Source organism: Neofelis nebulosa, chromosome 3 (genome assembly GCF_028018385.1).
Source record: "Neofelis nebulosa isolate mNeoNeb1 chromosome 3, mNeoNeb1.pri, whole genome shotgun sequence".
Classification (NCBI taxonomy): domain Eukaryota; kingdom Metazoa; phylum Chordata; class Mammalia; order Carnivora; family Felidae; genus Neofelis; species Neofelis nebulosa.
In genome coordinates, this window is record NC_080784.1 from 19,296,131 (window position 1) to 19,312,591 (window position 16,461).

The 16,461-nt window shown below is 36.0% G+C and overlaps 1 protein-coding gene across 2 annotated transcripts; it reads left to right on the forward strand.

Moving 5' to 3' along the window:
- Window positions 1-5,266: 5,266 nt before the first annotated feature.
- Window positions 5,267-13,705, forward strand: ZFP42 (ZFP42 zinc finger protein). 2 transcript variants are annotated; one of them, XM_058720030.1, is made up of 3 exons: window positions 5,267-5,495; window positions 7,279-7,358; window positions 10,158-13,705. In XM_058720030.1, exon 3 carries the CDS (start codon window positions 10,255-10,257, stop codon window positions 11,164-11,166), a length of 912 nt encoding a protein of 303 aa, XP_058576013.1. In that variant the 5' UTR covers window positions 5,267-5,495; window positions 7,279-7,358; window positions 10,158-10,254; the 3' UTR covers window positions 11,167-13,705. The 2 variants fall into 2 exon arrangements, with proteins under 2 accessions (XP_058576013.1, XP_058576012.1); XM_058720029.1 differs by having other exon boundaries at window positions 10,161-13,705.
- The last annotated feature ends 2,756 nt before the right edge of the window (window positions 13,706-16,461 follow it).

Here is a 16,461-nt window from a genome sequence, read left to right on the forward strand (position 1 = left end):
GCCCACGGCTGAATTCTCCCAGAGAAAATGAAACATGACAATATTTGTGTGGTTACAGCTTTTGTCTAAAGAGCATAAAGACTGTTGAAACGTATGACAGTATAATGACAAGTCTCAATCTTGTCAGTGTGAAGTACCAAACAGCTTCCACTTAGATTTAAAACAAAAAACCAAAAAACAAAAAGCACAGAGTCCACCCTCACCTATTTCTTCCGCTCCCCACTGCCACCTCTGGGGGAAGTGGGCCAAAAGGGGCAAACTTCCAGTTATAAAACAACTAAGTCATAGAGATGTAACGTATAGCCTGGTGACTCTAATACTAATAATACCATAAATTGTGTATTTGAAAGTTGCTAAGAAAATAATTACCAGAAGTTTTCATCACGAGAAAAAAATGTAACTTTGTGGCGATGGATGTTAACTGGATTTTTATGGGGACCATTTCACTACCCATATATGTATATAATCATGTTATACACCTGAAACTAATATTATGTTTATGTCAATTATATCTCATTTTTTTAAAAAAGTGCAGAGTCAAAATGTGCCTTATTATGCCCTCTTAAAAGTCATCATCTACTAAGATATCACATTCTAGGTAGAAACATCGATTATTGATTGGGTTTTGGGTTTTTTTTGTTTTTTGTTTTTTGTAGAGAAACTCTAAAAATACATTTTAAAAGCTCTTTAAACAACTGACTGAACTTGAAAAAATTAGCTTTAAACTTGGTGTCAAGATAGAAAGACTTGGGGTCTAAACTTTGGCCCATAAAGGAATACCTGCACAGCTTTGAAGAAAGCATTTGACATTACTGACTTATCCACTTCTTTATCCATAAAATGGGTAATAACAATTCATAAGGTTGCTATCAGTACCAAATAAGTATGTAAATAGGCAGTATAAATGACAGAAAATAATAAAGCAAGAAGAGACTTCTTATAAAATGATGGCATCTCTAAAACGCCATAATATAATGTAAAATGCTATATCTCAAATAATTAAGCACACTTGAGTTCTATTTTTTTGCAGTCTTACTGAGAACTAATTGGCATACATCACTGTATAAGTTTAAGGTGTACAGCATGATGGTTTTTTGCATCATTATGAAATGACTACCACAATAGGTTCAGCTAACATCCATCTTCTCATCTAGATATAATAAAAGGAAAGAAAGGAAAAAAGGGAAGAAACTTTCTCCATGTGGTGAGAACTCTGAGGATTTACTCTCTCACCTTTCCCATATATCATAGATCAGTGTTATCTATAGTCATCATGTCATGTGTCTCATCCCTAGTACTTCTTTACCTTATAAACAGAAGTTGTACCTTTTGACCACCTTCCTCCAATTCCTGTTTTCCCCCACTCTCTGCCTCTGGTAACCACAACTGTGATCTCTTTTGCTTTTCTCTCTTTCTTTCTTTCTTTCTTTCTTCTTTTTTTTAAATATTTTACACATAAGTGCTATTGTAGAGTATTTGTCTTTCTCTTAGTTCACTTAACATAATGCCTTCAAATTCCACTCATGTTGTCACAAATGTTAGGGATTCTTTTTCTTTTTTTTTTTTTATGGCTGAGTAATATTCTGTTATATTTATACACCAAAACTTTTTTATCCATTCATCCATCTATAGACACTTAGTTATTTCCATGTCTTGACTTTTGCGAATAATATTGCTATGAACATGGAGGTACAGATATCTTTTTGAGTTAATATTTTCATATCCTTTGGATGTATTTCTAGAAGTGGGATTGCTGGATCATATGGTAGTTCTATTTTTAATTTTTCAAAAAACTTCCATATTGCTTTCCTCAGTGGCTGCACCAATTTCTAATCCCACAGGGGTTCTCTTTTCCCCATGTCTACCCAGTATTTGTTATCTCTTGCCTTTTTTGATGAAGTCCATTCTAACAGGTATGACACTTGAGTTCTAATCTGAATTTAGGTGCTTAGTTTACTTACTTGCTTTTTTGGCTCCTCTGAATTATCATTTTTAAATGCAAATAAAATGATGATAATAATAATAGTAAAGATAATAATTTTATAAACTTGATTTCTAGATACTAAAATGAACAATGCATGTAAAGCATTCAGTTAGTATTAGCTAGATCAAACACAGATTGAAGCTCCAACAATGATACAACAGTTTACAAGTTTAAGGTTAATACACATTTACATATGACATGCTTTCTGGTAACAGTCCATTCCCATTACTCTTAGGATGAAGATCTAACTTCTTACCATGGCCTACAAGGCCCAAGAGTTTAGCAATGCACATTCTCTCTTGCTGTCCCTCCTTAAATGGTTATTCCCTCTACTGTTAGAGAAGTTTTGCCTTCCAAACTGCCTTCAGATCATAGCATCATAGCAGTTCTGAGGGAACCTTCCCTGAACTTCCAGATTCCATCACAGCCTCCCATTATGGGCTCCCCTAACACCAAATGCCTACCCTTCATGGTCCTAATAATAGCTGCATTTGACATTTACAAACCATGATTATTTAGCTGTCTGCCTTTATTTGAGTTTTTGATATTTATTCACTATGGATTTTTGCACTAACTTTTATTTTTTTAAATACTGCATTAAAATATTAATTGTAGCCATTTGCAATGACGTGGATAGAGCTAGAGTGTATTACACTAAGTGAAGTAAATCAATCAGAGAAAGAAAAATACCATATGATTTCACTCATATGTGGAATTTAAGAAACAAAACAGATAGATGAACATATGGGAAAGGGGTGGGGAAGGGAAGAAAGGGAAACAAACCACGAGAGACTCTTGATGACAGAGAACACACTAGGTTGATAGAGGGAGGTGGGTGGGGGATGGGCTAGATGGGTGATGAGCACTACAGAGGGCACTTGTCCTGGTGAGCACTGGGTGTTATATGTAAGTGATGAATCACTGAATTCTCCTGAAACCAATATTGCAGTGTATGTTAATTAAAATTTAATTTAAAAAAAAGGAAAAGAAAAATTCAAAAATATAGTTAAAAAACTAAAAAATATAATATCATTAATTCTAGTTACCAAATTTTTTGGCATTCCTTAAATTTTTCTGTGGGGAAACCTGTGAGTTATTTGCCTCACCCTAGTTTCCGGCCCTGCTACTTCAGCCTGCAAACTCCAGAAGGCCAGGGATCCATACCCTCAGGGCCTAGAACAGTGGCCTATCTGGGGAAAAAATATCTTAAATATGTGTTGAGTGGATTAAAGCATACTTACAGTTTTCACAGTATTTATAGTATTTCACATTCTAAAAATACCTTAAATATGTGTTGAGTGAATTAAAGCATATTTATAGTTTTCACATTCTAAGCTTTTTAAGGAAAATATTTGTTTGTAACACAGAAATAAGTAATCAAAATAGAATTTTTAAAAACTAGCCAAGATGTTATTTGTAGAAGAATTACTATGACTAAAATTCCAGCATCCAAAAAATTACTTGTTTCCATGCACCATTCTCTTTGTACCAATTTCAAAAGGCAGCCCACTTTTGTTTCATGGTTTAATTGGTTCCCTAGCTCATTTTGGAGAACTGCCCTTGAGCTAGGTTCATATGACAACAGATGAGTGCCTTCTTTTTGGTTTACTTCTTCAGGAAAGCTGAAACAAAATAGAAGCAAAAATAATTTATGTAGAAGGTGGAGTGTGAAATGTAAATTTAGATTTTCTAAATATGTCGTCTCCAGTTTCCAGACAAAGTCACACTAACACAAACCAAGTGAACAGACAGAATCAGTGGTGAGGAAGGGATTATAAATTAACCTAGTTGATTGTATGTACTGTCTCAACTGTTAAGGGACTGATAACAAAAGGGTGTGGTCTGGTGAATTTGATAAAAGAAAGGATCTTCAGCTTAGGTATGTGTGCATATCTCTCTTTCTATATAAATGTATAACTATCATCATCTTTTACATATAAATTATATTTGAAATAAAAATATAAGTGATATATAATGTATATATAATTTATATGTATATATTCAAATAAAACATGTTTATCTCTTAATATATTATCTATACATATAAATTATAGATACATGATTATATGTCACTTATTTATATTTTTACATATGTATATAAATATGATGATACACAGAAAGACAGAGAGATACCTCCGGCGATGAGGGGGACTTTCAATGACATTGACATATAAAGGCTTGACTGACCAATGACATTGCCATATAAAGGCTTGGAAAGAATGGTCTATTAGAATTCTTGGAAGTGGTATTTCTATTGAAACCTAAAAAATTAACATTTTTATCACCAAAAAAAGGGCTGGTGAAAACCAGCTCTGAAAACTTGTCTATAAAGTTTATACAGACCATAGTATGGCGCCACAGAGAACAGGAGAGAAGCAGTTTCTCACAATTTTTGCCTTCAGAAACTCACCTACAAATAATATATAACAAGGTAAGGAGCGAAGAAGCTTCATGTAACTTCAATCTCAAACGGATGAGGATCTGGTATGACTACCAGGGCAGATAAGGTAATAACACCTAGAAAAACAGTTCACATATTTCCCCCATTGGAAATGATCTTTTACTTTCTGACCTCACAACTGATATTCATTCAAAACAAATTAAAAAAAAAAATAGCGTGGAAAACTGTTCCCAGATATATATGTGAATTGGAGGCAAGCTTCAAGTAAAACTTAAGAGGTTTTTAAACATTGATTTGGGTTTTTGTTTTAATGGTCTGTGTGCTTACACGAACTATTAAACTTCACTAGACCATAGCCAATGGCAAGCGTTGATTGACCGCGGCTTTCAAAGTGAGTTGTGTTACCTTTAAGGATATGAACAGTCACATTAATGCCCGAAAAAGAAAAAAAAGCAGTAATTCTGAGGCTGGAGATAGGTGGGGTGGGGAGTAGAGGCTGGGGGAGGGTAAGAGAGTGCAGAGCAAGGTGTGGTGTGCGTTTGGGTAAACTTTTTCTAGTAGGTAAAAACTGCTTCCACCACTGGATTTTCATTTCATTGAAAAATAACTGTATAAATATGATTATACCTAAGTTGATTTGTTCAACAGACACTGAGTGCCTCTACTACAGGCTAAAACTAGGCGACTGGAATTCAAACAGGTTTGCCCACGTGGTGAGGGACCAGGCACTGAGGTGTCCCGGGGCGGGGTGGGGGGTGGGGTCACCCCTACAGGGCAGGCTCTCAGCTAAAGGTGACGCGGGGCGGGGCGGGGGAGGCAGGTGTAGGCGGCCAACCGTGACCTGGGCAGAGCAAAGCCACACGATCTGCCACTTCACTGCTACCTGATGTCCTTACCGAAACAGGTTTGGTAGAGCCTTTTCTAGGAAACTCCAGCCTAAGCAATGCAGAGTTGAAATGTAGGTGTAGCCTAATTTGAATGTGTCCATCAAAAAGAGGGCGGGTATAGTAGGCGGAGCGTAAAGCAGGGAAGATTTCAGCTGCTGTTGGGGGGCGCCAGTAACAGTTTCTTCTTGGTCTTTCTTTTGGAAGGAAATATCAGAGTGCATGGGTAAGTCTTGTTTCGTGGATCTCTGCCCTTTTTTTTCAGATATGGGGGAAGGTGTGTGGTATTGAGTTCACCACTTAGAATGTATTTTAACGTGGGTCCTGTTCAAAAGGTTTTGAAAAACCATGGACAGGAAGGGTTTCATCATCCTAGAACCAGTGGGGACGGACCTTGGCTAGGAGACTTCTAGTGTTTAACTGCCTTGGGCCACCGGCCTCAAACTTCTAACACAGATAAAGGAGGGAAACAAATACACTTTCATGAAAATAGATGCCTGTTTGAAATTTCCTTGAAGTTGCATTTTTTAAATTTTGTTTGAAAAATTCATATATTTCACTGCAACAAATGGCTAGATCTATATTAAAATATTTATATTAAAATGTTCACATTATTAACTCAAGAGAGTATAGCCGTTTTCCATTTCTTCCCTCCTCTGATTATCTCTGAAAGTGACACAACCATCTACCAGTTACTCCAGCAAAAAACCGAGCACCGCTTGGTCATTATTGTTTTCCCTGTTTGCCTTACTCCCTTTATCCAATCCTCAAGGAAGTTTAGAACGTTCTACCTCTGTTTTCCCTCTCCCGCCATTTCATCTTCACTACCAACACCAGCACTCTTTCTGGACTGCTAAATAGCCTAATGGATTTTTCTGCTTTCACCCCTGCCTCCCTAAGTCTACTCTCCACACACCTGTTTAACCTCAGCCAGAGCATGCTATTTCCTGGTTTGAAAGAAACCCTGTAATGGTTCCCATGGGTTTGTGAAAGAAATGTAAATGGCTCCCCTGGCTCACAAGATTCTGCAAGGTCCCCCACCTTACTCAGACCACTCCGGTCTGTGCCAGCCACAGTCTGTAATAAACATGTCTTCCTTTGTCCTCCAGCACGCAAATCCCTTTGTACTCCCTGCTATAACCTGGAAAGAGCACTCTCCTCCCACCTCTTTCCACTGGCTGATACTTTTTTTTTTTTTCAGGTCTCAGCCTAAGCCTAATGCCCCACCCCCCCCACCTTGGATGCTGTTGCAGACATTCTTCCTTAAGATGGCCTCCCCCATTTCCTTTCCTTCTCATACTCTAATCGCTTATACTTCATAGCATTTTACTCAACCTGAAACCATTTTGTTTACTTACATTTTTATTTTACACAATAAAAGCTCCATGAAAACCAGGAACTTTGGATCTTTTTTTACTGTTCTAGGGTGAACACCTAGAACAATGTTTGGTACTAAATATTTGTCAAATGATTGAATAAGTAAATGATGCACTCTTGGAAGCACCTTTATGCCAGTTTGAGAAACATAAAATTATATTATTGTCATACCATTAAGTATTTAATATCCAGATTCTGTCTTAACACCATGTTTACCGAGTACATTTTCCAAATAGTTATTTCCACCAACAGAGAATGTACTTGTTATATAAACTGGATTTCCCATAATAAGTTAGTAAGTTAGTATTTCAGTTTTTACATCACTCACAAGCTTGAATTTTGTGTAAGAAATGGGAGGATCTGTCAAATAAAATCTAGCTTAGAAAAGTAAGGGCTACATTTGGCTTTGATAAGTTCATAAAGAAAATACTTCTCTCTTTCAATCCCGATCTCCTAATTAGATGTCTTTTTCTAGGGAACATTTGGCATCATTGATAATCAACTTTTTGGAACCTCTACATTAAGTGTTTTGAAAGTCACAAATAATTTTTTAGTAAATTAATTTTATAGATTTGCTAAACCAGTATCACCAGTATGATTACTAATGCATATATATGAATTCATTTCATTAGACAAACGTTCTAAGCCCTGGGACATATGAATAAAGAAAGCAGAAGAGGACCTTGCCCTCATAGACCTTACAGTCTAATAGGTAAGACAGATCTTAAAGTAATCGGTACCAGAGACTGATCAGTGTAAAAGAGGAAGTTTTGGGAACCTAACTGAGCCTAAGAATGAAGGGAAACTTGCTTGAGGAAGTGATGTTTAAGCAGAGGTCAGAAATATGGATGAGAAATGAGCTTGTGTGAGTGTGTGTGCGCACTAATAAGGGAAGGAGGAGTGAGGGTGGGCAGGATTAAGAAGGAACAGCATACTGCTTTATTGGAGGGAGAGTTTATTATGGCTGAAAATAAAATAGGGGAGCTGAAATTAGCAAGACATAAACTTGGAGAGAAAAGCTGGAATCAAACCAAACTGCACGTATTTTAAATGGCCTCAATGGGGGAGGGGAGTTTTGTATTATCCTACTCAAACTTTAGACTGATTGCTAGTGATTTTGTCCAAAGAGGTTATATTCATTAATACAAAAAAGAAAAGATCAAGAATAATTTTTAGCTAAGAGAACAAGATTTTGTTAGGCAAATTTTCCTGAATACAGTCTCCTGGTTTATTTCACCTTTTTAAAAGAAGCAATAAATAATAATACTTGTACCATTTAACATTTTATATATCTATATATATATATATATATGTGTGTATATATATACATAGATATACATGTATAGATAGATAGATAGATAGATATACACACACACATATATATATAGCTTGAAAATATTTTTAGGGGCGCCTGGGTGGCTCAGTCAGTTAAGCGTCCGACTTCAGCTCAGGTCACGATCTCGCGGTCTGTGAGTTCAAGCCCCTCGTAGGGCTCTGGGCTGTTGGCTCGGAGCCTGGAGCCTGCTTCCGATTCTGTGTCTCCCTCTCTCTCTGCCCCTCCCCCGTTCATGCTCTGTCTCTCTCTGTCTCAAAAATAAATAAAACGTTAAAAAAAAATTAAAAAACTAATTAATTAATTAATTAATTTAAAAAAATAAAAAAAAAGAAAATATTTTTAAATACCTGTGCTTTTCAATTGCTAAGGAAATGTTTTAAGTTTCTTAAACATTTGTATATATATATATTACATAGAAATGTATATACAAATGTTTAAGAAGAAATTCAAATTTCTTCCCTTAGCAATTTATATATATAAAACATTTACGTATTGTACATAAATAATTTATTTATAATTTATATTTAATTTTTTAATGTTTATTTATTTTGAGAGAGGGGAGAAAGATGGAATCCAAAGCAGGCTCCAGGCTCTGAGCTGCCAGCACAGGGCCCAATACGGGGCTCGAACTCACTAGCCCTGAGATCATGACCTAAGCTGAAGTAGAATGCTTTACCTACTGAGCCACCCAGTGACCCTATAATTTATATTTTAAGTCTGTAATTTACATAAAACATTATGCATTGTATATTTATATATATAAATGTTCAAGAAGGCATTTCAAAAATCTTCCCATAGCAATTGAAAAACATGTTTTGTTTTGATGCTGTGCAAATAGCATGATTCTTTTGAGGTGGTATTTTTAAATGTAGCTATTTAAAAATATTTTCAAGCTGTTAGTTTTCTGTCCATTACCTTCACATTTACTCCTTTATAAAAAGCATTTTAATTTTTGTCCTACAGCAGGACATCAGGACAATAAAATTAAGAGATCTTCTATAAGGCACACAATTGTAACATTAAGCAAAAGGCTCTTAGACTATATCATATTCATGCTCTAACTTTTATAGTATTGCTATTAGATTTTTGAAATTTTTTAAATTAATTCATTTATTTTGAGAGAGACAGAGAGAGTGAGAAGGGTGGGGAGGGGCAGAGAGAGACAGAATCCCAAGCAGGCTGTCAGCATGGAGCCCATGTGGGCCCCGAACTCATGAACCATGAGATCATGACCTGAGCCAAAATCAAGAGATTTTTCTGAACTGATTGAGCCACCCAGGCACCCCACTTTTAGATTTTTAAGAAAAAGAAAACTATTCAAGGCTAAACTCCACTTGCCTTTATTTTGGCTTATACTCGTAAAAGATGGCAACGCATGGATTTCATGTGTCTTCTTTCTGAATCTCCATCTTGTGAAGAAGAAACAGAAACTACACATGGGCCAAATCCAGCCTCTGCTTGTTTTGTTGGAATGCATGTTCGTCCTTTATGTATCATCCATGGCTGCTTCCGTATGACAAAATGCAGAGTTGAACAGTTATGACATAGACCATAGGGCCCACAACGCTTAAATCTAGCTCTTTATTAAATTAAAAAAAAAAAAAAAGCCACCCTTGGTCTAGAATAGTATCTGGAACATCACAGGATCCACCATATATTTAATGAATACAAAGGTAAATAACACTAGCTCACATAAACATTCAGCATTTGCTCTGTGCCATGATCTGTGCTAAGCACTTTATATGCATTATTTAATTTGAATTTCCCAACAGTGTTATATAAGAAAATATATTTCTTCTTCTATAATATAAATAAATAACTTATTTTGTATATTCACGAGACTGTATACTCGTGAGGCACAGATTTTTTGTATGTCTACTTACTGATAGATCTCAACCTATGAGCAGCCTAGAGTAGGGCTAGCACATAGTGAGTACCCAGTAAACATTAGGTGGTCAGTTGGAGAGGGCAGATAATTTGTGGGGACCCCCACATAAGATCTAGTTATAACCCACATCCTGTGTCACAGCTCATTCTCTTACTTTCTTGGGTTTGTCAGAGAAGAGGCAAATGCAGCCATTTCACTATTAAAAAGTGAGTTTGAGGCCATTTTTTAAGCTCTGACAGTGGTTCTAAAGTTGGAATATAGTTTATCTAAAGGTTACTATCTCAAAGCAGGTGTTTGCTGAAGGCAGTTTACTCAGATCACTATCACCTGGAAGTGGTTGATATATCCTGGTACGAACCTTCAAGGAAGAAGCAACACGACAATATGGACCAGCAACTGAAGAAAAAGGTAAAGACTTGTGGCTGGAAAGGCTTGGGTAGAAGAGCCTTCAGTGGGGATAAACCAAAGCCATCCAAGCCACGGCCAGCCCAACAAGAACCTTTTGACATGCCATGGGCCTTAGAAGATGAAGGTGTATTCTTTGAAAGTAGCCACCTAGTTGTTGGAGAAGATTCCTTCTCTGATTGTTACATAGAATGCATAATAAGAGGTGAGTTTTCTGAACCCATCCTGGAAGAAGACTCACTGAAGTCCCTTAACTACGAGGAAGAAGAATCAGAACAAGAGCTTTCTCAACAGGTTCTTACTGCAAGCTCGCTTCTGGGAAAATCCTTGAAATGTGTGCAAAAAGGGGCAAAACAAGAACTTTCTCAGCAGACTGGAGAGAATTCACAGCTTGAGTATTCAGAGTATGAGACAGGCAAGAAGCTTTCTCCTGGAGGAATACCCAGCACTGATGTATCAGATCCTAAACAGTTTGCAGAATTTGCTAGAAAGAAGCCCACAAAAAATAAGGAATATGATGCTCCAGAAAGAATTGTTTGTCCTCACAGTGGATGCACAAAAAAGTTAAAGAATAGAGCTTCCCTGAGAAGGCATCTCCTCGTTCATGCTCCCCGAGATCATGTATGTGCAGAATGTGGGAAAGCATTCAATGAGAGTGCAAAACTAAAAAGACATTTTCTGGTTCATACTGGAGAGAGGCCATTTCGGTGTACTTTTGAAGGGTGCGGAAAACGTTTTTCCCTGGACTACAATTTGCGTACCCACGTACGTATCCATACTGGGGAGAAACGTTTTGTGTGTCCCTTTGAAAGCTGTCACAAGAGGTTTGTCCAGTCAAATAACCTGAAAGTTCACATGTTAACTCATGCAAAGACCAACAAAAATCCGTGAAAGAGAAGATAGAAAATAATCCTTAAACAAGATGAGCATATTAACAAAATAGTGATTTGGGGACATATGTACCTTATTACTATCTCCCAAAAAGAACTTTTTCAAGCAATTACAACCCTACAGGGTATATATTTTTTTAATGTTACTACAATGCTCCTAAAACTTATGATATCATTTTAGAACATTTTAGAGCATTTGCTAAATGCTCAATTTCCAACAGTGTATTTCTAATGGGAAGGCCAGTAATTAATTTACTTCAAAAGCATAATCCTTAATACATTATGAATTGGATTACTAGATTTTCACATGCTATAAGTACGAAATTACTTTTTAAAGTGTGTAGTTGCCAATTGTTTAGCTTTTGCCTTTTAGGAATAAACTTCATGCTATGTGTGATAATCATAGAGAATGAAAATTTTGCTGTAGATTGTCAATAAGTAAATGAGTAGTTAAACATTTTTAAAAGATAAATATTTTTTAATCCTTTTTTATCATTGTATGAAACTATACTGAAATCATGTAGTTAGATTTGAATAGTTATTTGGTAGTATCAATTCATTTGAGTCCATTTTAGGTATTTTAAAAGGAAATAAAACTCCAGAGATGCTAAATCTGCATTAAAAAAAATCAGAGAAGTGTGCCTTGAAAAGAGATACCAGGGGCGCCTGAGTGGCTCAGCTGGTTAAGCGTTTGACTTCGGCTCAGGTCACAATCTCAGGGCTCGTGAGTTTGAGCCCCATGTCAGGCTCTGTGCTGACAGCTCAGAGCCTGGAGCCTGCTTGAGATTCTATGTCTCTCTCCTTTTCTGCCCCTCCCCTGCTCATGCTCTGTCTCTGTCTCAAAAATAAATAAACATCAAAAAATTAAAAAAAGAAAAGCAATACCATTTATTTGTCTTAGAAATTAACTAAACATTGCAAAGGTTAATATTTAAGTATTGGTGAGGGGTGAGGAGAAAGCTACCCTTCTACATGGTTGGTTAAGATATAAATTGTCACAGCTATTTTGGAGGTTTTTTTTGCAAGTGTGCTTTATAAGTTTTCTAGGGCTGCTATAACAGTACTACCAAATGAGTGACTTAAATAGCAGAAATCACAGTTCTGGAGGCTAGAAATTCAAAATCAAGGTGTTGAAAGGATTAGTTCCTTCTCAGTATATGAAAGAAGGATCTGTACCTGGCTTCGCTTCTTGGCTTTTATAGATGGCTGTCTTCATGTTTATGTGGTTGTTTTCCTTTACATCCATATCTCTTCCCTCTGCATGTCCATGTCCAGATTTCCTCTTACAAAGATACCACTCATTGGACTAGAACCCATCCTAATATGCTCATTTTAACTTGACTACCTCCATGAGGACCCCATCTCTAAAAAAGGCCATATTCTGGGACACTGGGGTTAGGATTTTGAACAAATTTTTGGCAGCACGCAGTGCAAACCGTAATGTGCATTCCCTCAGATTCTGGAATTGTATTCTACAGAAATATCTGCACTAATGTGCAAAGATATTTGTTCAAGGATGTTGAGCAAAGCATATTGATTATAATTTCTATCTTAGATGTCCATTAAAAGGGAACAGGTTGCATAAATCATGATACCTCTATTCAGCAGAACGTGTGCAGATATCCTTAAAGGAACTCTGACTGTAAAAGAAAGGAAATAGGGCCACAGCCAGAGGAAAGCCACAGAGTAGGAGGAGGTTTGTTGTTTTTAATAGATGGGACAGAATCTGGGGTAATTCATATGCTATGGAAGAAAATTCAGAGAAACTGGTTAAATATTCTGGATAAAGGGAGACACTGTGTTGTCCAGAGGCAGCTGGTGAAAATAAAACTATAGTTTCAATATAAGGATTAACTGAATCCCTAACTGGAATAATATGATGGGCAGAACAAAATGCAGCTATCAAACTTGGAATGTATCTCCCTTCCCTACATTAATAATTATAAATACTCAGATATAGTTAGGATATTACATTTGAGGTAAAGATTTAAGACCCCATTGTTGGTAATGGTAGGTAATATGTACCATAAATTTAACAGCTTTTCAGGGGAAAAAAAGAAAAGGAAAGTAGATCAACTTTAAGATTAATTTTGATTTGAAAAATGCCAGAATGTAAAATCACATGATACCAAAACAATTAAAGAAAAAATGAAGGACTTATATTTTGGCCTCAGAAGGAGCAAATAGTTACTACGTAATATTGTGGAAACTTTAACTTTTTACTTATAATGTATCTGGTATGGCATTTATACCATCATTTCTATAGGAATGTGGGTCCTGAGTTTCTAAGTCAAAAGGAACACTGGATACATAATCCATTTATAAATTTGGAATTTCCTCTAAATCAAACACCTGAGTATAGAATTTAGGATGGAATTTAGCACTTGATTTGACGAAGATGATGGAGCATTTTGTCTTGTTTTTGCTTTAACATTAATGTGTTTGATTTGTTCCTCTATGGATTTCTACCTCAGAGTTGAATTAGGATGTAGTATCTCCAAAGGGTAAGTAAAAGGCAGGATTAAATAGAGAGCAGTCAAGACTAGATTAAAAAAAAAAAAAAAAAAGTCAATAGCAGGGTTTAGGGAGCAAGCTCTTAAGACCTGGGACTCAAAGCATCAAGAGGGATCAAGATTGACTTTCCCTTTGTAGAGGCTGGTCTCCTTCTGTAGATTACTCTTTCTGGAGGTAAAGCATCCAAAGCTCAGTATTTACAACATAAAGCTTAAATGTACAAGAAATACCAATTTGAGAATGGGTTTATGTATCTGGATTTCAAGGCTTAACTTCTGACTTGGGAATAGGATGCTCCTTGACTAGCCTCCTAGCTGTTAATTGTATTTTCCAAAGAAGATCCCTAAAACTGCTAAGAATGTAAGAGGAAGAAGGCAAGTGGATGAAAAAGGAACAGAAAAGGAAATTAGCTAATGAGGATATGTTATCTAAAATCTTAATAATGTTAATGTTTTGGAAAAGATATGTACAGATACTTTTCTATATTAGTATTCTAAGAAGAATGAACATAAGATGTGTGAACACATATCCAGAGAAAACTGAAAAAGGAAATCAATCCATCTAGATTTTCAGATGACTCCAGGCACTAACATGGTATTTGGATTCATGGCTCATATCCTTTGTGTGTGTGTGTGTGTGTGTGTGTGTGTGTGTGTACGCACATGTGTATGTGGCCAAGCATTAATAGTCAGAAGGTAACACCAGAGAAATGGCTTTCCACAAAAAATCAAAATCCTAAGGCACTTTTCTTGGTATCTCTAACACATAGGTCATAGTTGGCACTTAATAAATTATGGAATGAGTAAATGTGTAAAAATACAGCTTGACATGCTTTTTAAAAAAGTTATTATACAGTTCTCAAAATCATACATAATTCAAAAACAGGTAATCACTTGTCTTTACATAAAAACTCCTGGTTACTATGAAATAAAGGTGAACAACTTCACTAGATTAGTATTTGCTCATTGAAAGAAACATAGTATTTATTAGCCATGCATATATCAACTCTTACTCCCAAAAGGTAATCACCACTGTTAAAAAAGAGTTTTAAAAATGGCTATATTTTATCATTTTTAGTAATAGTGGTAATTATCTTAAATCTCATCTTATTTTCCTGTCTTTGTCTAAAAGACAGGAGACTGAGGGTCTGTTCATCTCCTAACATCTTAGATAATGAAGCACTAACCTACATTGAGAATTCTATCTACCAATACTATGATTAATTAAAAATGTGTTAAGACACTTACATTCCTATTTTAAATTAGTTTCTTTTATTCCTGGTAGGTACACAGATCTCTCAAACAGTCATATTTGATTCATTTCATCATGGCTACAGCATATATTGGACACAATTTCTATTCTATCTAAAAAAAGAATTTTATACAAAAGCAGATTTGTCAGATTCCTTTCTGTGGAATATGCATGTGCAGAAATCCACGTGTGCTTATGTTTTAATTACCTAATGCACTAGCTATGAATAAATTGCATGATTACATCCTACACTGGACACAGAACAGTGCAAGATATATTAAAAAGCCATTATATTTGCAACTCTGAGCAAGAGACTATAATTAAAAGGCAATTGGATGAAATTAGCTTAGAGAGTACAACAGTTTAAGTAGGATTTGGTAAATGAACATTAATGGTTAACATGTGGTTTTTATTGTCTTTCGCTTCTTCTCTCTGTGACCCCAGGGTTGAATTTCTTAGATGTCAGTGGACCAAACATCTGAAAACACCTGTACAAAGCTATGCTTTACCATGTGGCTAAAGTTATATCCATAAAAGAAGCCAACATAACTTTTGTGACTTTAGTAAATCAAGGGTATTAGGTAAGCTAGAATGATACCCTGGGTATTAATAAACTATTTTTAATGCTCCTAAGATCTCGGGTATGTGTCATAAAAGCATAGTTCACACTTCCTGCAACTCAAAATGTGGTCATAAAATACACATGTACAAATCAAAGAAGGAATAAAACTTTAAAGAATTTTGATTATCGCGACATTAAATATAAAAAAGTTGTTAAAAGTTATACACAGTATGTGTAATGCCACTTCACCTTTATCTGAGACAACCAATACATCTGCAAACTACGGAAGACTCAGAATGGCACTGATATTTTCATGAGTGGGAGAAGAGGTGGAAATCTTTGTGTTTACTTTTCTCTTCCTCCCATGGAAAGTTGGGGAGTCTATTTCCCTTCCCTTTGTGTTTCTGCTGGTCAGTGAATGCACAGTAAGGTGTAAATGATGCCGTAACAGCTATGCCAGTTCCAGGCCTAGCTTTTAAAAGGCCTGGTAGCTATGGCCCTGCTCTCTTATAAACTAACAGCCATTTAAGAGGTATAGCTACCCTAAGACCACCATCCTGGGCAAAATCCAAGCCACATGCACAGGCCTATAGGATAAAAAATGGAGAAAAAAAGGCCAAGGAGGAGTGAGATGCCAGACATAGGGAAGAAGCCATCTTGCAGGGTCAGCCAGCCCGTCCCCCCAAATGATGCCAAATGAACTGCAGGCACACTGTGTGGGTGGTCCCTTCCCAACTTCCTGACCTACAAAATGATGAACTAAATAAGATGGTTATTTACATGGTGACTATAGCTGATGACACTGCTATATAATTGAAATTTGCTAAGAGAGTAGAACTTAAGAGTTATCACTATATATATACATATACATATATATATGTATATACACATATACATATATATATGTATATGTATATACATATATATACATATACATATACATATATATGTATATACATATACATATAT

Coding starts and splice junctions, on each gene's coding strand:
- ZFP42 (XM_058720030.1), top strand. CDS start 10,255: ATGGACCAGCAACTGAAGAAAAAGGTAAAGACTTGTGGCTGGAAAGGC.